Source organism: Botrytis porri (genome assembly GCF_014898465.1).
Source record: "Botrytis porri strain MUCL 3234 chromosome Unknown BPOR_006, whole genome shotgun sequence".
NCBI classification, from domain to species: Eukaryota; Fungi; Ascomycota; class Leotiomycetes; order Helotiales; family Sclerotiniaceae; genus Botrytis; species Botrytis porri.
In genome coordinates this window covers 224,692-248,154 of record NW_024066080.1, presented here as the reverse complement: position 1 = coordinate 248,154, position 23,463 = coordinate 224,692, and the positions used below count along the sequence as shown (strand labels likewise).

Here is a 23,463-nt window from a genome sequence, read left to right as displayed (position 1 = left end):
TCATGATAAGAAACTTGGAGACTCGGCCTCTGATCAAAGATCCAAATGTTCATTAAATCGTAACTACACTAACATATATTGACATAAGATAACCCAAAACCCTATTAACCTTGAATGAGTGGCAGCATTAAAAAGAACGGCTGAAATTTATAGTCCATCCCTCATATCCACACATCCATCAAAGAACGAAACTAAAGACGCGAAGTGGCAATACCGCTGAGCTCACCCGGAGCATGATAGTTGGGTACCTTCATGTCAAGTGACTTGCCACTATAGCCGAGATCTTCGGCGACTAGCACAGAGCATTTCTCTCCGATGAGAAGAGCAGTTGAGACTATCGCAAGTTAGTTAATGTTAATTTGGTTAGCTAGGTGGGGAGACATACAAGTGTTACATCCAACATTATCAGGGCAGATAGAAAGATCAGCGACCTTGAGGCCCTTGACGCCATGGACATTAAGACGTGCGTCAAGGACACCATGTTTGACAATGGAGTTTCCTTCGCGGGGTGCCATGGAACATGTCTAGATTTGAGTTAGGTAAATTTTCATATAACACTTTGTGAGTAGTGACTTACACCAAGAGAATGCCAAGTTGTCTCTACATGTCTCTTTACCCATTCTTCGATATGCTCGATATCTTTTTTGCTGTACTTGAGATCTTCTTGCAGATCTCGCTTGTTACTGTTTAGGTAGGAAATTTGTGGTGGCTTTCCTGGTTCGATAGGCATTGCCCACTATTTTTCGTCAGCTTTCGAAGATCTAGTGCCACAGGCATTGAGTATGGGCAAGAGAACTTACAGAACCGTGTTGAATACCCGCAGTAACATTGCCTGGAAGAGCATACGCATTGGTCGTCAACAAGTCCATATCTTTAGCTCGAGCTGGGGAGTCATATGCGTAGAATGGATGCATGTTCTGGACCTCTCCTGCATAGGCGTCCATACGACGGGCAGTTTCACCTGTTGGATCATTAGTATAGGGCTCTATTGTCAAAGATAAACTAAATGAAGGAGAGACACTTACGAGATTTGATATATCCCCAAACCATTGGTGCCATGTCTCTTTTATCATTCATGAAACCAGCGTCGAAATCTGGTGCCTCATATGGATCTGGAGAAACGATATGAGTTTCACCACGAGAGAATGGATATTCGAGGAAGTGGAACATCGTGAAGAAGTTTCCAGGTGGCCTAAAAATTAGTCAGTCTATTCTCGTGAGATTTATCATGGGAAACTTACATCAACATGTGATCACCAAACCAGCCAGAAATGACCGAGTAGTGCATAACTGGCTTGTCAGGTTTGTTCTTGAAGTAGCTATCCCAGCCCGATCTGAAATGGGGTGTTGGCCAACTGTCCATCTCGTTCAATTCCTCTTCAGTTGGACGAATTTTGACACCGGCGTCAATACCGTTCGTGGCAAGTGGGCCGGTACCCTTGAGATTCCATTCATCAAAGACAGCCTTTTGAACTTCGGGGACACCTCTAGCAAAATCATCAAAACTTTCAGTTCCGGGCTTAGCACGGTAAACTGATAAGTATTAGCATGGATGGATAGCATTGAAGATTTAAGGAAGGGTAAATACCAGAGAATGTCAGATAATGATCTTGGAAGTTCTGGCCAACACCAGGTAGATCGACAATAGGCTTGACACCAACCTTCTCCAATTTCTTTGGGTCTCCGACGCCACTTCTTTGCAAAATCAAAGGTGATGAGAGCGTGCCACCTGAAACGACGATTTGCTTTCGTGCACGGAATGTGCGTGAACGTTGCTATTGGGATTTGATGTCAGAGAGCTTCAATCGATTTCTCCAGAATAACTTACATTTGGGTGAAGAGGCTTCGTTGGCACAGTCTTTACACCGACAGCTCGACCATTCTCGATGATAATCTTGTCTACTTTGGTGTTACACATGAGATGAAGGTTTGAATGTACGGATCTAGTGGAATGAACGTAGGCGTGGGCGGCATCGCTACGTCGACCTGTCTAAACATTATGTAAGATTTATGATTCCTTTGAAAGAAAGGTGTACTTACATCTCGATTGATCCACTTCAGCCAGTGTTCGGCACCACTGATGTTCTTGTAAGTATAGGAATAACGTAAGGCGATTAGAACTTACTGTGCAGTAACCAGGTCTTGTAAGTCATCAGTTGTTGGGATGCCTTGAGATTCGGCAGCACGTAAAAAGTCGTGAGTAATTGGATAAGTGTAGTTTCCAAATGATACTTTGATGGGTCCATCAAAGCCGTGAAGGTCCCTGAAAGTGTCAGAGATATGAATTGGCAGAAGATATATTCACCAACCTGTTGTTGCATGCCCGCTGGTATGTTTCATGTTTTCTCATCAAAGGAATGAGTTCTTTTGTAGACCATCCTTGGGCTTGAAAGTCGTCGTAGTCGGAAGCAGACGCCCGTGTATACATCATGAAGTTTATAGAGGATCCTCCGCCGAGAATATGTGCACATGGAACAACAGCTTTACGACCGGCAAGCCATTCTGAAGGTCGGGAATAGTAGAATGATGCTGTCTTACTATCGAGTTTCATGTTCTTGGGGTCTATAGCTATTAGTTAAATGCAATTAAAGATATATAGCATAAGGCTTACAGATTCCTGGTCGAAACACCCATGGGTTATTGAGATTACTCTCTCCAGCTTCAATGAGGAGAACTTGGAGATTGTGGTCAAGGTTTGCAAGTCTGCGGACTGTTCAGTACCGAGCTGATGAGTGTAGATATCCAGGATAACATCGACATACCTGCCAGCAATCACACAACCGGTGCTTCCACCACCACAGACGATGATATCGAACTCATCTGGGATCGTCATGTTCACTGTCTTATTGAAATTCTCTCAATTTTGGTTGTTACTTGCAACTTGTGAAGTTGTTTGAGAATTCCACAAAGAAGAGGAGATACGCAACCTTTTCTACTCTCAGTCTCTCGTACCCCTTGGCTCCGGATGCCCGGATTAACAAGAACAGAAGCTTCGTGTAGCATCAGCTATCTCTCCGCCTTGTATGTGGTAACATTGCATACTCAATCGGCGATTATTAGTCCTCTGAAGGTCCATGGATAGAGGGAGCAGCAAAACAAGAGCAACTAATCCATAGCTAATGTCGCTACCCCTCATCTTGTCTTACCATGACGATGCCGGCTTGATGGTCGACAATTGTGATTGATGCGCAAATCTAGGGGTGCAGTTTGAGACGCTTTCCCAAGCAAGCACAAGGAGAGGTGGACACCATCAGACGTTCGAGTAGCACATTTAGAATCTAGAAAATGTGGTCGACGCGGGGAAATGCGATCTGCCGTCGTAACCAAAACACTTTAAGTTTACCCCGCAGTCCAAGTTCCCATAACCTATGCGGGCAACATTTAGAGTTCCAATCAAGTACCTGGAGTAGAATGGGAAACCAATTGAGTTATAGTATCATCTGAACGTGACACAGCTTATGTTCTTGGTTTTCAATGCACTACAGACTTCTGCCAATTGATGAAGACGTTACTAGGAAACGAAGGACCGTCGTTAACTCCCGAGCTATTTCCATCCTCCTTTTCCCCTCAACACCTTGCACCCCCCCCATTGATCGTCGATAGCTCCTTAACTTCAAGCCGTTTTTAACAAACCTTGCAGGATACTGTTTACAAGGTGCATCGAAGTGCTTAAAGTGTTCGTCGAACGGGATATAGTCAAGGATCCAAGTAAAAGGTTTTGACAGACTTCGGTAAGGCTATACGAAGAAACAAATCGTAGTGTATTGCGGGGTCAATGCCGCTTTTAGTCGGACATTTTTCCACCACTACTTTACCCCGGATCGCATGCCAGATTTTTCTAGCACTGGATTGAACGGCATAGCATTAAAATAGGCTGCACTTTGGATCGGCTGCTTGTATATATCAAGGGTCAGATTGCCAATTCGGTCTCTCCTAGTCGTAGCAGGAAGAGCATCCATGCGAAGACGCCTCGCACGCGTCAAGCCAGAACTCTATTCGTCCTCCACGTTTTCCGGATCTCCACGGTCTAGACTATGAAACGCTATCTACGAACGATGTAGAGGAATCTAATCAATGTGCTCACGCGAGATTACAGGATCTCTGACTTTCATTCAACAGTTGATACTTGTAGTGCCAAGGTCGACATTCCTGCCTCAAGGTTTTGACCACCCAAAAGAGATAGGTAGTCTGGACTACTATGAAACACACACTGGGGTGTGGATACTTTCCTCGCTTATATTTCATGATGTTATAGTTTAGTCAAAATTGTATAGTTGAATTGCACCCCTTGATTCGATGTTAGGGTCATTTATAAACGATGTCTGGAATATGAAGCATGTCAATTGATTCTAATGGAAGTTTATCACATTGGGTTTCGATCATATGCACTTTTTGAGGGACTATAGAATATTATTTTTAATCTCCAAGGAGGTTTATTTTATTTGGAATCATGAACACTCGCACAAGTCAAAAATAGGTTTCAAACTTACTTATTTAGATGCTGTTGATCATTTGTGGAGGACTTTCAAAGGAAAATAACACCTGGAAAAGTCAAGTTGTTTCCCAACTTACTTTACTGCTTGCTTGGCAATTTACCCCTCACTCTATCATTCACGTGATTCTTCACATGATGATACAACAACCTGAGGGTTCTTCCTCTCTTCTCCTGCGTGGTCTTACCTCACTGCGTCGCGGAGTGTGACCTTGTTCCCTGCGGATCTCGCGGAGCTCGACTGGGTGGTTTGGATCGGCATACGACCATCGATCCCGTGCCTCTCTCCTCTCACTCTCGCGGCGGCGAGATGAGTGATGTTTTCGGCGTTGGTGATGACTCATGGCGTTAGTTGATCGATTGATTGGTTGTTTGTTGAGTGCTTGAATGCTTGGTTGAGACTACGTTCTTACGTTTGAAGCGAAAGTCCCTTTTTGTATGTTCTAAAATTCATTGTTCTAGAGTTGTTCAATTCAATGGAAACTGTTCGAGTATTATTTGACAGGCTTTTGGAATAAGTCCTCAAAAGACCTTTGACAGAAGTAACCACTGTTTGAGGGATTGTTCATTCCATAGGTAGCTGTTCGCATATTATTCAATGACCTATCGTGCGTCAAAGTAACCCCTAGCACATTTTTTCCCACATGTCCTATGAGGTTAAGGCTCAACACTGCCACGCCCAGCAAAGCTTAATTTCATATACAATCCCCGAAAATCCATTTATCCGTATGGTGATGATTTCTTGGCACGTCGCCTGATGTGGCAAGCCGAGAGTCTAGTGCAATATCCTGCAGTAGCGCGGAATGTAAAGTGTGTCTTTCTTGAATTTTTTCTGACTACAATATTGATAACGAACGAGGCAGCTCAATTGGTCTAGATCCAAGTCTGGATTGCGCACAGTTGATATATCGAAAACTCATTTATCTGGTAGATCATTTGGCGCTGCGAAATTCCCGATCATTCCGTACCGTGCCCATCAGAACTAATCAGCATTCAGTCGCGGTTTCTCCAATCCCCAATTTGATTGTCAAGTTATCGCTTGAACTTGCATTGAGCTTGCTCGTGCCCAATCCACCACTCTGTGTACAATTGTTGCTCAACAAGAGCTCAAACGTTGAGCTTATGCAACCCAGTTCGCCAAACTAACTTTCGCAGAATAGAGCTCCTGTCATCCCTACGCAATGGCATCTAAGCACCTCCAGCAGCCGGTGCTACACCCCCGGAACCCCCTGCTGTTTCCGCTTCCGTTTTTCTATGCTTCTTATGCTTCCTGTGCTTCCTCTTTTTCACCTTTACCTTGACCTTCACCGTTTCCTTCACAATCTCCTTCTCCTTTCCTTTCCCTTTTCCCCTCTTCCTTCGACTGCGTTTCGCCTTCATCGCGTACACCCAACCCATCAGTCCTAATATCAATACCCCAATGATACAGCCAATGACTATTCCGATATCTCTACCGCTATTGTTGGGTTGAGGTGCCTGCGTCTCCACTGCGTATGAATCACCAATCGGAGTCGAATAAGGGAGGGAAGCAGATTCATAAGTAAAAGCATTATCGTTGAGTTCGATATAGGATGTGTAAGTAGTGGTGGGGGCATCAACTATGATAGTGGAGAATTGTTCACGAATCAGATCGGGGAGCGCAGTCGGGATTGAAGATTCTAGAGGCAGTGTTGAGGGAGTGGGAAATTGAGTAGGAGAAGGAGTGTAGGTAGAGAATGCGGAAGAAGATTGAGTGAAAAGTTCTATAGTTTGGGATGTGGAATTTGCGACTTTGTTTGGAGACGAACGGGAAGATAAAATGGGAAAGGCTAATGGTGCCATATTTACAGTACGAGTTCCACCAGGGAGTATCTGAAATTTTTAATTAATAGACATATTGGAAAATGCGCCAGTAATGCAAAAAGGGAAAGAATCAATCGAATTGAGAACCGATAGGAATTTGAGCAAACATCCGCCAGATATGAAATATACAATATAATGTAGATGGTGGAGAAAATCTGCAAGCAAGGCCCCAAAAAATGATTGGTCATTGGAAGAATATAGAACGTGGCGCCTTGGGTTGGATTCGCGTAGCACCAGACCCGTTTGTGTGGGTGTTTGCTGGCAGACATTTCAGGAACGCAAATAGGCTGAAGTAGAAAGGCTAAAGGTGGTAGGCTTGAAATATGCAATAATGGCATCTTTCGACATCAACGGATGCTACTAGGTTGCGTGTATGAATGATTCGATATCAGACTTCTGAAATCACTCTGTGTTATCCGACTTGACTTTATGATTTGTACAAAAGGAAAGTAGACATAACAAGAAACGTCATCAAATTCGTGGATTAACTCCAGCCTTCGACGAGGCTTCTGTGAAATGCTCCTGCTAGTTTGAGCCAGCGAGGAGAGGACAAGGATCAATAAACAGCTCCATAAAAAATCTATCGATCCAATACAACGCCTACCCGAACATAGTTTACGCTGAGTTACCATTCCCATATATGTGGGTAACATATATGTTTCCTAACAATCCTTGGCCAACCTGTTTCCATAATTCCTCAATCATTACACTGCAAAAGCCTTAAACAGGATCAGAAAGATCCTTCGCAAACTTTTCATACCCTCTATACGCGGTGATAGTAGCATGAGCATCTGACCCAAACACCTTCGCGAGTCCAGCGCAAGCTTCTCTGAAAACCTTTTTAGTCTCTTCCGGACGATTTCCCAAAAGATGCATCACTTCAGCCAGATGAGCTTTCGCTCTGACGGTTTCAGGGTGGAGGTCACCCATATTTCCCTCATAGGCTCGTGAAATATGACGATACAGCCCAGCGGCTTCGGTGTAACTCAATGCATCGCCGCGTTCACGCTTTGCAGCTGCCATGTAGGATAGACACTGAAGTGTCCAGTGATGCTGAGAACCAAACACTCGAGTAAGGCCCTCCAAAGCTTTTCCATGAAGCGCATCGATAGTGTCCAACATCTCCCCCCGCCCTTCTTCAAGAGGCAGCTGGCCGCGTATAATTTCACCTCGGCAGGTGAGACTATTAAGGTAATCTGGATGTGACTCTCCGAGAACGCGTTTTCTACCGATCAACACAAGATCCATTTTGTGGAGAGCTCCGCTATGTTGACCAAGGCCAGCAAGGATGAGAGCTTGAAGGTGGAGACTCGTAAGCTGTTCGGGATGAAAGTCATCGCTTTCGAAAGTTCCTTCGGTGTATATTTGCGTTCTATCAACCAGAACCTGAGAACTCAGACTCTGAGCAGCATGACATCCTTCTTTGAGCCTCAGACATTCTGCAATTTGATGCCGACTTGTTAGTATGTCCGGGTGTCGCTCACGGTCTAACCATGGACCATGTTCTCTTGCGGTCAGAACAGCACGGTTCATGGTTAAAGCTTCATCATATCTGCCTTGTGCTAGCATCACTAGTGCAATGTTGCTCCTACAAGTCAAAACCAGGGGATGAGAGTCGGATAGATGAGTAGTGAGAACTTCGGCGGCGTTGGTAAGAAGAGATTCAACTTCATTGTAGTCGGCCAATGAAACGGCTTTGGACAGTAGAATCCGTGCTTTAAGACTTTTGATGTATTGAGTTTGAGGATGCTCGTCGCCTTGAGACATCTGGCTTCCACGTATGGCACCTTCCACAAATCTAAGAGCATCATTAAACCTGCCAGACTTATGTAGTACATTTGCAAGGTGTTGGCAACTGATGAGAGTGTCGGGATGATTGGTTCCTAGGAATGTTGCCCTTTTCCTAAACGCTGTCGAAAATTCTATTTCAGCAGCTTGGTAATTACCAATCAGCATGAGAGCCGCCCCATAGTCGTCAACGCTGGTACATAAATCACTTTCCGGAGCATTCATGGACTCCTTTGTACGGCGAATCTGGCGGAAGAGGTCAACGACATCGGATTTATTGGTACCTTCTGATAAGTACAGGATGCCCTCAACACGCTTCTTCCACAACTCATCTGGCTGTTCTTCAGTATACGTCTGCAAAGCATCTCTAAGTTCTCCATACTTGGCTAGTAGGTCGAGTAGCGAAAGATGATGTTGAAGCACATTAAGATGTTCGTGGGGTATTGCTTCAGGTAAGGTATCAACTGCGTGTGTTGCCATCTTCAAAGCATCATTATATAGGCCCATGCGAACAAGATGTTTGGATTCTTTGTTGTAGACCAAAGCCAGCGCAATTCGCACAGAATCACTGTTCTTGCTTCCATCACCAAGGAATCGTTCGAAGCATGTTTTCCACCATTCTCGATCCTTGCTATTTGAGTCAGGGTAGTGATTACCAAAGGCAATAACTGCTTGTGTGTACCATTCCAGTTCTTGCTCGATCTCACGTTCATCCGCTTCTGACCTCTCACTGGTAATGACCTTCTTGAGCGACAAAAAGACTAAGGGATGAATATTATATGTCTCGCTAGTATCGTCCTCTGTAACGAGAAAATTCCCCTTCAAAATGCACATTACGACAATGAGATCAAGAGGATCAACCAACGAGCAGATGATAGAGCGCGGTACTGCATTGCCACCAAGATAATATAGATGGTGAAGAATACGAGCAGCCACAGGGTAAGTTGATCGAAATTGTCTAGCATTCATGACACCCTTTCCAATAACAGATTCTTCTTCCGATATTGTAAAAAGCGGAGCTACCGAACTCAGCAGTCGTAGTTTGAATTGATCATTTGTTCGGTATATGGAGATGAATTGCGACAGTCTCATCGAAGTATCGTTAAGTAAGTTTGAGATCTGGACAATGGCTCTTGGTAGACAATTAACAAGAAGGGCGATTTCGCGAAGTTGCTCGTCAGTTGACTTATCGAAGAGGTCGACGGTCAACCTGTCTCGTAATAAACACATTGTTGGTTCGAGCTCTAGACATCCCACTTCGAAGATATTGTGGGGGCCACTTAAGAGACACCCATTCGATTTAGTCCTTGTGATGAGTATGATGGCACCTTCGAACCTTTGTAGTCTGTCAATCAGTCTACCATGCTCCGTGTGCTGCATCAGAAACTCGAAATTATCCCCGGCATCAACGACCAACAAACTTGCGGAGTCTCGCCCTGGCCGTAGCCAATTTTCTAATGGTTCATGTCCATCGACAGAAGGCGCAAGCAAGTTTCCTGGCCCAAACCAATATATCGATGCGGGTGATGCTTCTCTAATTTGGTAGACCAGCTCGGTAATAAGCTCGGTTTTGCTATGGATGTGAGTTTCGACCTTGAGATTATCGAGGGGAAATAACATACCCTATTCCTCCAAGCCCTACTACTGCTAATCGACTCTTTTGATCTGGTTTCCATAGACTAATCAGTTTCGCCAGGGTTGAAGAGCGGCCCACGAAATTTGAATTTCTCGGAGGTGGGTATTTAAATTCTGACTGTATTGAAGAAGGCTCAACTTCCGTCACCACAGACTTCTCGAATGCTTTTTCAACGGCTTCTCTGACCGCCTGGTCAATTATAGTATTGATTTCTCTGGTGTCAGCGATAGCGTCTTTGGCCGTGTCCTGAAGTCTCAAAGATAGATTCTCCACGGCTTGACCAAGTGATTTGTTCAGATGTTGTGACACATGCTCGGAGAGCTTTGTAAGGATGTATGGATCTGCATCAGACATTTTCGCAGAAATAAATGGACAATCTGTGGGCGAATTCATTACCAGTAATATAAGTAGATGAGGGGAGGCATGAAAAGAAGGAAGAGGGGTAGGGTTTGCATTGACTTATGGGCTCTTTGATCACCTGCCACTGGGTAGGAGTTATATAGTATTTGGGCACGACAATGGCTGAACAACAGCTTCACCAAAACCTGATCCTTTTAAACGAGCCGTGATATCACCATCATCAAAATCCTGAAATTACTCGCAATAGTCGTAGCAAAGAATGACTCCAAAGACCCACCATAAACTTATGTGGTACCATTAGAAGCTGGAGACTGGCATCAAAAGCCAATGGGATGATTTGGGGGCCATCCTGCAATTTCTTGAGGTCTCGGATTGTTGACGCGAGCTGAGGCTCATGATAATATTGGGGATCGATGCAGTCATCGTTAGCTACGTGCTCCGCGTTGATGTGGCCGCTAACTGAATATATACGAGGTGTGGTAGCCACTTGGATGTTATTTGATAAGGGTAGATGAACCATCATGGATTAATTCCACGTCGTCGTTGTGATTAACGATATAAACTTCTTGGGCGAGCGTGAGTTGGCAAATATGTGAACCAATAGAAAGGCATGTAGTTGAAGAGTTTGCGATCCTCAGTTGTTTCATATTCAGACACCTTACTAATCAATCCTTACACGCCGTCTTGTTATCACTAGTCCCTTAAGCGACTGGCGCTAAGATAATGATAACGAAAAAAATTATCTCACCCATGTGAAATCCAGTGAGGAGGCAGATTCGAACACTCAAAAATCAGACAGCATCCAACCGGCGTAATGGGTAAAAAGAGACTTGGTGCTTTGGAGAAGGTTGATGCGGATCTGTAAGACTTCAATTGGTACATTTCTATTAATCATTGCTGACCTCTATAGTCCAAATTTACAATACAAGATTCGAAGAGACCCAAAGTAAGTTGAATGTCTTCTACACTGGGTAGTGGAATCATCATCTAACAAGTATACCAGATCATACGCAGAAGATTTCCTAAATCAATATGGACAGTACCAAGCACAAAGAGATATCTTCATGTCCTCTCCTTCCACTGCGACATCCGGCGGCATCGTATCATTTCACGACCTCATCGATTTCGTCGCGCATTGTTCCGACTGTTTCCCAGAAGATACCGCAGAATTCCCAGAGGATCTCAAGAAGATCTTAACTTTACACCATGCCGAACTTGAAAGCGAATTGCGTGAGAAGATCGTTGGTAGTTTGGTATTATTGCGACGAAAGGAAGTGATCGATTCAGCCAACCTTCTCAATATATTGTTTCCAATATTGGTAGCTACGCCCAGTAAAACACTCCGAACATTACTATTCCAGAAGATCTTGTCAGACCTCCGCACTTCGAATTCCAAAAGTATCAACCATCGTCTTAATCGAACGATACAGACAGCACTGTTCAATCTGCTCACCTCAGACCGAACATCTTCCAAAGGAATCTGGGCTGTCAAGATTACAAGAGAATTATGGAAACGACAGATCTGGACAGATGCGAAAGCTGTTGAGATTATGAAGGAAGCTAGTTTGTCAGATAATGAGAAGGTTATTGGTGGTGGAGTACGGTTTTTCCTGGGAGGTGACAAGGAAAGAGAGGAAATGGAGGATGAAAGCAGTGATGAAGAAGCCATTGATATTGGTAAGCTGAAGCATCAAGTTGGTATCAACAAGAAAACAAAGAAGAAGACGAAGACATTGGAGAAGGCCGTCGAAAAGGTACGAAGGAAGGAAAAGAAGAGCAAAGCACCCCATCCACTGAATTTCTCCGCCCTGCATCTCTTGCACGATCCCCAAGGTTTCGCCGAAACCCTGTTTTCAAAACACCTTCAAAACTCGAAGTCGAAACTCAACCTCGAACAAAAATTGATTGTCCTACAATTGGTTTCGCGACTTGTTGGCTTGCACAAGCTTACTGTAATTTCATTATACTCGTACTTTACAAAGTACCTTACACCACGACAACCATCAGTGACTTCATTTTTGGCATCTCTAGCTCAAGCAACACATAATCTTGTTCCACCTGATGCTTTAGAACCTTTGGTACAGAAGATTGCCAATGAGTTCGTCTCTGAAGCTTCTGCCTCGGAGGTTGCTGCTTCCGGACTGAATGCTATTCGAGAGATTTGCGTACGACAACCATTAGCTATGAACGATACACTTCTACAAGATCTTATCATGTACAGAAAAAGTAAAGACAAGGGAACAATGATGGCAGCGAAAGGATTGTTGTCCTTGTACCGTGAGGTCGGAGCTGATATGTTGAAGAAGAGAGATAGAGGAAAGACAGCGACCATGGGTCTCAAGACTGGACTAATCAAAGAAAGACGCTTTGGTGAGGAAGAAGCCGGTGGAATCGAAGGTATCGAGCTACTTGAGCAGTGGAAAGAAGACGAAAGGAAACGGAAACGAGTTGAACGTGGATTGCCGGAAGAATTGGGCACGGATGAAGAAGAGGATGATGAGGAAGATTGGAATGCATGGGATGTTGAATCTGATGCTGATAGTGATGAGGGTGGTTGGATCAATGTCGAGAGCGATGGTGAAATTGAGATCAGTGACAGTGAAGATGAAAAGCCAGCCGCGAAGAAAGCGAAGCTCGAAGTTAAAGCTACCGAAAATTTAGCGGACGGCACCGAAAAACTAATAGAAGATGCCGAGAAGGAGGCTGCTGACAAGGCCCTCAAACATAAGATCTCCACATATGCAACCACCAAAATTCTCACTCCAGCCGATCTTGCAAAGCTTCAAGAGCTCCGTCTTGAGGCTAGCGTAAATAAGGCGATGGGAGGAAGGACACAATCTCAACGAATGAAGGATGCAGCTGCGAGACATGCGGATGATGCCTTGACAGCTGATCAAATTGAAGGATTCTCGAAGTTACAGAAGAATACAAGAGAAGAGAAGATAGCAATGGCTAGGGAAGGAAAGGGTGAGCGTAGCGAGCATAAGTCTACCAAGGCAATTAGGAGGTCGAAGAAGGATGCCGAGGGCAAGAGTACTACCAATCAAGAGAAATCTCGAAAGAAGAATTTCATGATGACGTTGGGTAAGGCTAAAAGTAAGCAGAAGAGAAGTTTGCAACATACTAGGAGGGTGCTTAAAGGACACATTGACAGAACTAAGAGAGGTGGAAAGAGAGGAAACATTGGATGTTAATTTATTGGTCGTATTACAAATTAATCAAAAGCAAATTTTACAGCTTTATCAACCCACAGCGTCGTGGAATTCAGTTAACTCGTTGAATTTTTTCATTAACAACGATGAACATCTGAAATTGGTGCGAATATATAACATTCATGCATTCTCCAGTTCTATCAAGTTTGACATGAGCATTAAGTTACTATATGATGTGTATGCGAAGAGTATTTCCGTTATTTTCATCTCATTCACACGCGTACAAATTGGTCAAAGAGAAAGTGCAAGTCTCCAACCGCAATTTAGAAAGCGCGAAGAGATAATAAGTTATATATTTATCATTCGGAAAGACATATTGATATTCACTCGATACATCATAAGCAATATAGATTAATTTATCGTCCTCGACAACATCAATATTGAATGCACTATTTTGTTTTGGAACTTATGGCATGACGGTATCCTTTCACATCGATGATACTGAATAAGTTTCCCAACTACATGATGGAGGAAAGTGACTACGAAAGCTTTTTGGTGGATGACGAAGGGCAAGAGTTAAAGTATCCGCCACTTGAATTATTTCCACCGGATCAGGAGATCATATGTCAGTATTTGGGAGACATTTCGCCTTTTCCTCGATATCTTCGAAGAGGAATAGCACCGCTTGAGGATGCAGATACATTTACAGGTATAGTTGTATGTGTCCCAGAACCTCCATACATCACTCCGCTCCCATTCCCATATCCCACTGTCCCTTTTTATGGTATAAATGCTTTCACGGATGACTTCCAGAAGCATATTAGTCCAATTAACCGACTTGAAAAATGAACGAAGTGATTGCATCCTTCTAACTATATTCTGAAGGCCTCTCTTCTGTTTCTCGGTCATCCTCCCCTACAACTCCCCCTCCGTGGACTTCTGAAAGATACTTTCTCTTCAGATCCTCATGAGAATTTCTACGAAGGCGCAGTGGAAGTATATGAACCCGAATTAGATAGACTTCTGAGAATTTGTATTCCGACTATATTACGGAAAAGACCTCCCTCGGAACATGAAGCAGATTTAGATCTTCGTGCTTCCAATCCTGCGTCCAATAAATCCTATGCCGTTGCGAATTTCTTAGAACTGGAACCAGATTTAGATTTGCCTGCCTCTATCTCATTGTCCAAAAGACTCTTTTTTGCCGGACAGGATTTCCTGAATTTCAACGAGCCTGAAGAACCATGAATGGCTTCTGTCGAGACTGCAATGAGGTTTCGTTCTTAGCCTGCTTGTCTCCTGTGTCACAAGCGGAGAAAAGACTGTGATAGATATTCACCGTGCTCCAGGTGTTTTCAGTTGAAATTGTCGGGTAAGAACGTGAATCGTATTTTCCCAGTATGTTGCGCATTTTTACCAAGGCCCAGATAGGTATTCACCTATATCAAATGATGCTGATTAGTATGCGCATAGGCACGGAGAGATGTACTGGGTTTATCAATAAGTAAAGAGATGGATGTTATTAATGCAGAGAAAGGGGGTGCTTCGAGCGCGCCCACCACTAAAATTAGATTGAAGCTCAGAGGGACATCAGAGGGTTCAGAGGAGAAGTAATTGAAGAAGTAATCAATGGGGGTTAGATAAAGTCACAGGATGGATTCTCTTTTTTGAGCGTCTCTATATGGAGCTTCGTTAGCGAAACATTAATAGTCCAAATTGGGTATTATTTTGATGTATTCATAATGGCGATCCATGGAAGGTTCCTTCTTAGCCATTACATTCCAGAGCATGAAGTTCCCTGGTGATCAAGGTCGAACTGTCTTTTTGAATTGTTACTGAGCGCCGAAAATCTGGACATGTTGTTCAAGATGAGTTCTGGGAAAACTGAAGATCGTTCAGTGGTCTACATAATATTTATCTTTCTATCAAGTCTTGCAGTCGTTTATCCCCCTTCAATAACTACATTGCTCTCCACACTAATTAATATCGTTTATTCAGCTCTCATCCTTCCCCATCCACAACCTCCTACTTACTTACCTCCACATCTTCAATGTTCTCTAGTCCTCATCACTAAACACCTACAGTCTACCTTTATACATCCCTAATAACCTCACCATTTCCTCCAAGTTCCCTTTAATATCGCCAAACAACCCAAGAAAGATCTCCGCTACATGAAAAGACATGTAAATATCTCAGCCTGAACCACTAAAGCCCATCCAAACTTCTCTTCAAAATGTGAATCAACAAAGCGGATTCTTCCCCCCTATCCCAATTCTCTCCCGCTATGTACATATTATGAAAGACACTTGGTTCATCGTCACATATATCTACTCACCCATTCCTTCACAGCCGAATTGCACGCTGTTGTAGATATAGTATATACCAGAATAAAATTACCACGATAATCTCAATCAAGTTCCTAATGTATTCTATTCAAATTATTTCAAATCCCGACTATTCTCTCCCGACAATATATGCTTAGGTAGGATATGTATATTCCTCCAAGCATCGTCATTCTATCAGAGAGATTTGGATTAACCCGCTACATAAGGAAGCCAGATACACAAACAAATCATTCCTCACAATCCCACGCACAGCCTCTAGTACATCTCCCAGTCCATTCCCACTTCGCTCTGGATTTATATCTTTAAGCCCAACACACAGAGTGTCAAGAGGCGAAAGTACACCAACCTATGCAATGAACGGATTGTTACCTGTGATTTACATGGCCTGTTGCATGGTACTTGTTACTATTCCCTGCAGATGAACAATATCATATTCGCACTCGACACGAAACACCAAGATAATCTCAAATCTCCGACATGGAAACACATACAAAGTTCCATGAATATGGAAAGCTGTCACACAGATATCAGAACCAGAAGAGTATATTCCCGAGGAAATATTCCATACAAATGAAAAATGAATATCCATACGCAAGAATAACCTACCTACCCACGAAGTCCACCTACCATCTCATCTCACACTTCAAACCCGCCGGACAAGTTTTACATCTCAATGAACCCAAAACTATTGATTAGAATGACATGAGAAATCCGCCTTTCAATTTTTAAAGCGAATGAAGAAATTAGAGGTCAAGTGATCCACGCAATGATTCCTGGAATATTGACAAAATTACTATTCCGGATTGTGCTAAGCTTTTCAATACATATTGTGTAGAGAAGGGAGGGAGGAGGAAGGGCAGGGCCGCTGTTGTTTACACGTTGTTGAGATACAATACCATGTATACATATAAACCATACAATTTCACAGTAGAAAAGAGAAGAAAAGAGAGGAAGGAGAAGCATCCCAATTGATACCATAGTCAAAAGATGGGCCCTCAAGACTATCCACAACGCTCTATGGAAACACAAGCCATAACCTTGAATATTCGTGCAGGATTGCAAACTAGTACGCTGGTGATTAACAACAACATAAACAAATAAGAATTTCCAGCACGCACCGAACCGTTATTCAAGGGGGGGGTTATTCATGAATCGTTGTGGAAGCATCATACATTTATTTCCATTCATTCGAATCCGAGAGTACAAACTATAATCACCCACTTCAATGATAAAAATTTCTACCTCCTTCCAAACATCCCCTTTTTCACACACACTCAAGTCATCAAGTCATCAATCCGTCAATGTCCTCATTCTCATAACAACAGTGTACTCCTCTTCCCAAACAACCCAAGAACCCTGCCGATCGAAACGGGCAAGGTGATGGAATTTTACGTGGGAACTAAACATCAACCATCGATTATTGAAAAAGCGGAATTGAAAGGTGGGCAGTAGTGGTTCCGATGCACTGAGACTACTATATTCTCAATGCGAGGGTGCTTTGGCTTTGAAGGACACTGCAATTCTAGATTGAAACTACCATACGCGCCAAGCACAGCAGAAAAAATAGCCAGCATTATCCAGTGTTACTCTCACTAGCAAATCTTGGGAGGATATCAAATAAAAACCTTAAAAGTCAACTCCATGGAAACCTTGTACAAGCGGGAACTGCAGGGAAAGTTTCCTGGAAGCATATATCGACGTATAAAACTGAAGTGGCTCGGCTGCGAATTCGCTAGCAATATCTGTCAATCATTGTACATGTCACTTGTAAAGCTTGAGAATGTGCGGGATTTGTTCATCAAATTTGCTTTTGTATCTGGAGGTATCAAAATTCTGTAGAATCACCAGATGGCATATGATCAGCCCTTACAGCCATCCTAGGCTCATGGTCCCATACAAATTTGTGCACTTGAACCGATGGCACAAAATCACTGAATGCAAATATCCATTATTCCGGTTGTGTCATGACTTTTTGCATTCATAAAAGTCGTTTATGTGACAGAAATGCAGCCAATCGCCCATCCATCCATAATGCAAATTGAAACACCCCACAGAAAATCCACGAATATAACCATTTAACGATTGCTCTTGGCGACACGTTCCAACTCATCCTTCTTCTTGATGGCGTAGGAGTTGCTGCTTCCCTTGGCAGCGTTGATCAATTCTTCAGCCAAGCACTCAGCAATGGACTTGACGTTTCTGAATGAAGCTTCACGGGCACCGATGGTAAGGAGAGCAATGGCTTGGTTGACACGGCGGAGAGGGGAGACATCGACGGCTTGACGACGGACGGTACCAGCGGATCCGATACGGGTGGAATCTTCGCGAGGACCGCAGTTGACGATAGCATCAACGGCAACTTGGATTGGGTTTTGGTCGGTCATGATGTGGATCTGTAATTTTGATTGTTAGAATTTCCTGCAAATATCACGATGTAGTCGGACGTACGATCTCGAAGGCGTGGGCAACAATGCGGACAGCCATGAGCTTCTTTCCGTTGTTGCGACCGTTCATCATCAAGGAGTTGGTGAGACGCTCAATGATTGGGCAGTTGGCCTTTCTGAATCTCTTTTGGGCATAACGACCGGCGGAGTGGGAGATGTAGACTGGAGCTCTGATCTGAATGTAATCGCTGTTGAAAAAATATCGCATTAGCCTTTGGCTCTTCCTATAATTTCCCTCATCCAAAACAATTGTCGAACATTTTCCATTCCCATCCTTTTTTCCTCTAGATATATTTCGCATTGGGTAATCTTACGTCAAAGAGATGTCGCGAATCTCAACATCCTCGTAGCTCCATTTGTTGAAAAGCTGCAAATTGTCAGCTTCAATATTCCCAAACATCGATAAATTGTAATTGAGTTGTACCTTGATGCTTCCAATCTCCTCAGTGACCTCCTTTGGGAGCACTTGGTAGCCGGAAACGGCCTCGACTTCGATTTCTCCTTCAGACATGATTGCGATGGCTGATTTGTGGAGTTGGCGGTGGTGGTTAAATTTACAAGTTGTCGACGTCGGTGATTTTTCTCAAGTTGATAGAGTTTCCACTCGAATATTCTTGAGGCGCTAAAGGGTTTGTGTGAAATTCAACCCTCGCTTATTAGTGATGGCCTGAATGCCTGAACATTAACTTTTTTGAGGAACATGAAATTTTCCAGTGAAGGCAATTGAATTAGAATGGCAATGAAGATATTGAGAATTAATTATTTGATGTTCTTAATTGATTACTATATTTGTTTGAACTCTGCCAGATCTTTCTTGAGCGGCGATGAATACATGATTGATGCGAAAAGCTTAATATTATGTTGTGGCAGCCAATTCTGATAAGACCGGCTCTACAAAATTTAAAATCTGATATCTTTTACAGTTATATGTGGTGACCATCAAGACGGATATGAACTTGACCAAGTCGAAGCTTTTATATGAGCCATGGAAGTTCCAAAAAGTCGTCAACTTCTTCCCTCCACTTACCTGTTCCCCCACACATGTAAAGGTATACCTGAGGACGCCATCTATGATAAACATTCTCTTGCAACTGCCACCCACATATACATACCTAGTATGTATACGAGACTCCCATCGCCTTTCCTTGTGGCGTCTGGGCCCTTCGTAACAGAATATGAGGAACACCGTAAAGTCATTCATGAGAACTTGCGCCAAATCGTGATCGTGGATATCTATTAATGTCAATCCATCTGTCCCAGCACAAGTTTTCTGATCCTCTCGCCAAGATCATTCATATTTTGCCCTGGTATACCGTGAGTATGATTGGAAGCTGGTTGTAAATCTTTGGGGACCCTTTGCATATAAATATTGTGAGTGCATGCCCAATCATCGAAAATTCTCATTGCCCGCTCGCGAGAGCCACGGACAAGACAGGGTGGGATGCACCAGTATGCAGAAGAACAGAGTTATTTCTCGAGATGAGTCCCGCCATTTCAGCGGCTTTGCTTGCGTATCTGGACCTATTGTTCTGTCCACCCAGCGTTTACTTCGTCAGAATCGTGTCGGGCGGAAAAGTCGTCGAAGGTCAAGCGAACTGGCGCAATTGTACGCGCAGCCTCATAGCCGCCATCTCAATTTGGAATTGGTATCTGCGGGCGGTGTAATCGAGTGCGATTATGCTCGAGGTGATTGTTGTTCGAGTGGAAGAGCTGATACGTTCCAAAACTAATATATGTTGAATCGAGAAAGAACTTACTGTGAGGCGTCAAATACTGCTAAACTGAGAATAGTTCTGAATGCTTGCATAGGCATTATTGACCTTGTACATTCAAACTCTCTCACGTTATCATTCTCTCGTGGTATAACAATATGAATTGTTGTTGAAATATCTCCCCTCGTTATCCAGTTGAGATCTTGGCGTTCGGCCGCACATGACTTAGTCTATTTTAATGCCTGCCTGAACATCAATCGCTGTTCCACTTCAATGCATACCTCTGAAATCCCGTCCAATATCACCAATGATGCATCAAAACTCCATCTTGAACATGGGTAAAGATTACTCAGGCATTTTTACGCCTGTCAAGAATTATCTTTACTTGTTTGGTGAAGGTAAATAAATAAGACGATGGTTTCCCTATGCTATGCTCAGACATGTACGCAGATGTAAACCGAAATTGGAACTGCACCAAGCGGTCTAGAAACAAACTTTGATCTAGTGAAAGGTTTTCAGAAGGACTTTGAAGATTACACATCTTGATACTATCGCATGACAGAATACTTTTCTTCCACCTCTAGTCAGGAAACGGAGACTCTAAGATAGGCATTGAGGGATGAGCACCCCTTAATGCTTATGTTCATGACCTTTTTCTTTGCTTGATTCACCGGGAACCCTCAGATGAGTCTTTTCATTGTCTATATGTAGTTTATTGATGTAGATTACCGTACACAGCTATATCATCTCGGTCGAGTTTGTAGCTCAATTCACTTATTTTAGTGTAGCTCAAACATATCTATATACTCACCAATCATCCACCATTTTCAAAGCTTTCTCTCGATTTCTATCAGCTACTTTATTCTACTGTTGATTTCCCTTGCAATTCGATATCGTCGCCATCTCACGTAAAAGAAATGCGAGTACGCGAGAAGTCTCTCGTGAAGCAGTGATCTTCGTGAAAACATACACCTCACATGAAACGAGAGAGTATCGAAGCATACCTTTAGAAGTGTCATGCTTCTTAAGCCCTCAGATAGATTTCGGGAGTGTTTGCGGCAGCCTTTGCATATAGCGGAACTTATAGTTACCATAACCTTTATCATTACCCTTGGCATTTGGTGCTCACTCCCTGAGATCTACATCTAAACACTGTACGGTTTCAGAGCCATGCTTCGTATAAAGTGGAAAGCCGAAAGGTGAAGCTTGCATGAAGATGGGCAACCCCTTTTTGTTTGCCAATTTGTTGCCATACACAACGAGTGCATTACTCATAACACGTCGTTGAAAAGTAGGTTCTTTGCAAAGAATGTGACGTTGACCTTTAGTCTATTTCTCTACCTATCGATCGGTGTCGGCCTGTACAAACATTGGCAGACCAGGGGGGAAGTCGAATTCGCCTTTTTATCTCGTTCTCGGATCTCTGTATCAGTTGGAGTATTCCACGAGGCCTAAGCAGCAATTTCGTCCGTATCCTTGTCAACAGCTTTGATTTACTGCCAATTCGGGTCAACGACTTGACCTTCCAGCATCTCCGTCACTCTTTGCTCGAATTCCTTTGGATTATCGAAGTATAAAGCAACCGCATTGTCGGGAAGACAAGCAAGAACGTGGATGTAGGCGGGTTGGGGTATGTCTGTACAAGTCGCGGGCGCAAGTTCAAATGTTGGAGACGTTTGATTCATGATGCTTGAGTATGATGTGCAGGGTATATCTTGAGATGGAACAGACAATCTGAAGTTGATGCATTTAAAGGCTCTTGTGAAGTCGTCTTCAGTTTAAGATCATATAGAACATTAGATTCATAGAGCTAAACCCAGAATACAATGGATAAGAGCAGCGTAGACGGCACAGCAGATGATACATACAACTTCGAGTCGCTCAATTTTGCATGGTACTCCCGGGATTGTTGGAAGAATAGGGCCCTCCGTATAGCATCACCTATAAGTATCAAATACTGCCAAGATAACGAATTTCTAGAATTATTGCATGTGCATTGAATTAATGCAGAATAAGACAGACTTGGGAGTTACCCAACAGCGGGACCAATAGGGCTTCTGAAAGTTTCGCCAAAAGGTTAGTGATGCGATCCTGAACAAGTCCTTCTCTTCTTGCTTTTTCTGAGTTTTCGATAGAGCGAGGCCGAGCTTATCAATATGTAAGATTCCACCACCACTAACACTACGGCTGCGCCGCAACCACCGCCAAATGTTAGAAGTCTTCACGGACGATATAGTCTGTGTGGCGTTTCTACTCTCGATTGGTGTAAAATCACCTTCCGAATACGGATATAGTATTGATCCGCTGGTTGCATATTGTATCTTAGCAGGAACTATCGGGTCAGTACTAAAGGGAAAGCTTCGTTATCATCATTCATTTATTCTTGTGGGTGCTTTGTTTCTGGCAATAGGAAGTGGTGTTCTCACGACATTGCATACTACAACTTCAAAAAATAGTTGGGCTATGAGATTCTCGCTGAAGCTGGCACGGAACTTGGAAGTCCACTTCTTCTACCGGTTCTATACTTACAAAGACTGCCTTATGCTTTGACACAGTCATGAGACTAGAAGTTCTGTCTCTGGAAGGACTTTGAGTGAATCCCCACTGCAATATTACTTTAACGCAGCCTAAGTTACAATTCGAAAACTGTAGTCACCTGATCCAAGCATCATGCTGATATTTATCTCATAACTTCACCAGAGCCCATCAGGCGTTCAATTCATCATTATATTAATGGATTGCCAGAATCTAACCTTCAAAGGCCTCTCCTCGAATTTTTAGAGAACTGAGCATGAAAATCAACGCTTAATTTGCATTATCAAAGAACAATTTTACCTTCTGCTTCTTTCTCAGTCCCTTTTCAATTCAACTAGTCACGTGGTACCAAATCGGAGACAGAATTGATCAATGTCCAAGTAGACTTCAAACAATCAGGCTCAATTTTCCAAGTGGATATCATGGAATGGGACTTAATTGTTTGACTTGATCTGAAACTATCAAGTTATTGAACTAGCATCTGAGAATTACTTGTTAGGTGTATCGGGTATATTTCACGTGATCCAATTTTCATAGGTAAAAACAAATCCTGATCTGACTCATCACTCCTCTTGATCAGTCTAATCCGTTAATAAGCATCTTACCATTCAAGGATCTTTATCGTGGCTCTGCACTTTGATTAGTTGTAGATCTGACCACATAGTAGTTGGTTGTTCTGATCTTTATAGATGCGGGAATGCCATTCTGGAAACTTATATAAAAGCTCACTCATGAAGCTCGGAATTATAGAAGGCGAACTTCATGTCTTATTCCTTGGTGCCATTCAACTTCACAAATTCTATGGCTGAAATCCCGTCAATTTATGCGTCTTACATTCTAGCCTTATGCACCCACCAATGTTCTATTTAGGCCAGCATACTACAGTAACGAGATGAGTCAAAGGATCAAACGAGCAGCAAAGCCTGCCAATCTCACTCCATTAATTTCCCGTGTTACTTTTATGGTCTCAACGGCTCATTGCTACCCAATTCTGATGTATCTCACACCACTCTCTGTTCTTTCGCAATGATTGAATGGTTCGCAAAGGGCGTGTCATAAATCCATTGCGTCGTGGTCAGCCATGGTTGTAAAGGATTGTCATCTCATGCACCGCCATAAGTGGCTCTAAAATACTACACTGACTTGACCTTGCCGCA

At 43.2% G+C, this 23,463-nt stretch overlaps 7 protein-coding genes across 7 annotated transcripts; 2 read left to right on the top strand and 5 right to left on the bottom strand.

Annotated features, from left to right (window-relative positions):
• On the bottom strand, positions 1-3,352 carry EAF01_004617 (uncharacterized protein). The gene is made up of 13 exons (XM_038912871.1): positions 2,763-3,352; positions 2,612-2,703; positions 2,310-2,562; positions 2,126-2,263; positions 2,041-2,077; positions 1,829-1,990; positions 1,589-1,775; positions 1,242-1,533; positions 1,026-1,192; positions 801-961; positions 578-736; positions 386-524; positions 1-334 (listed from the first exon to the last, which is right to left on the bottom strand). Exons 1-13 carry the CDS (start codon positions 2,831-2,833, stop codon positions 192-194), a joined length of 2,001 nt encoding a protein of 666 aa, XP_038770957.1. The 5' UTR covers positions 2,834-3,352; the 3' UTR covers positions 1-191.
• A 2,328-nt stretch (positions 3,353-5,680) lies between these two features.
• On the bottom strand, positions 5,681-6,313 carry EAF01_004616 (uncharacterized protein; the record flags this gene model as incomplete). Its single annotated transcript, XM_038912870.1, has 1 exon — positions 5,681-6,313. One exon carries the CDS (start codon positions 6,311-6,313, stop codon positions 5,681-5,683), a length of 633 nt encoding a protein of 210 aa, XP_038770956.1.
• Positions 6,314-7,054: 741 nt separating this feature from the next.
• EAF01_004615 (uncharacterized protein) lies at positions 7,055-10,112 on the bottom strand (the record flags this gene model as incomplete). The annotated part of the gene is made up of 2 exons (XM_038912869.1): positions 7,055-9,695; positions 9,745-10,112. 2 exons carry the CDS (start codon positions 10,110-10,112, stop codon positions 7,055-7,057), a joined length of 3,009 nt encoding a protein of 1,002 aa, XP_038770955.1.
• Positions 10,113-10,932: 820 nt separating this feature from the next.
• Positions 10,933-13,312, top strand: EAF01_004614 (uncharacterized protein; the record flags this gene model as incomplete). Its single annotated transcript, XM_038912868.1, has 3 exons — positions 10,933-10,979; positions 11,029-11,064; positions 11,122-13,312. 3 exons carry the CDS (start codon positions 10,933-10,935, stop codon positions 13,310-13,312), a joined length of 2,274 nt encoding a protein of 757 aa, XP_038770954.1.
• Positions 13,313-13,795: 483 nt separating this feature from the next.
• EAF01_004613 (uncharacterized protein) lies at positions 13,796-14,518 on the top strand (the record flags this gene model as incomplete). Its single annotated transcript, XM_038912867.1, has 2 exons — positions 13,796-13,987; positions 14,156-14,518. 2 exons carry the CDS (start codon positions 13,796-13,798, stop codon positions 14,516-14,518), a joined length of 555 nt encoding a protein of 184 aa, XP_038770953.1.
• Positions 14,519-17,690: 3,172 nt separating this feature from the next.
• On the bottom strand, positions 17,691-18,570 carry EAF01_004612 (uncharacterized protein; the record flags this gene model as incomplete). Its single annotated transcript, XM_038912866.1, has 4 exons — positions 17,691-18,008; positions 18,064-18,247; positions 18,374-18,426; positions 18,484-18,570. The coding sequence occupies 4 exons, from the start codon at positions 18,568-18,570 to the stop codon at positions 17,691-17,693; spliced, it is 642 nt and encodes a 213-aa protein (XP_038770952.1).
• Positions 18,571-19,645: 1,075 nt separating this feature from the next.
• On the bottom strand, positions 19,646-19,872 carry EAF01_004611 (uncharacterized protein; the record flags this gene model as incomplete). Its single annotated transcript, XM_038912865.1, has 2 exons — positions 19,646-19,769; positions 19,817-19,872. 2 exons carry the CDS (start codon positions 19,870-19,872, stop codon positions 19,646-19,648), a joined length of 180 nt encoding a protein of 59 aa, XP_038770951.1.
• Between the last annotated feature and the right edge of the window lie 3,591 nt (positions 19,873-23,463).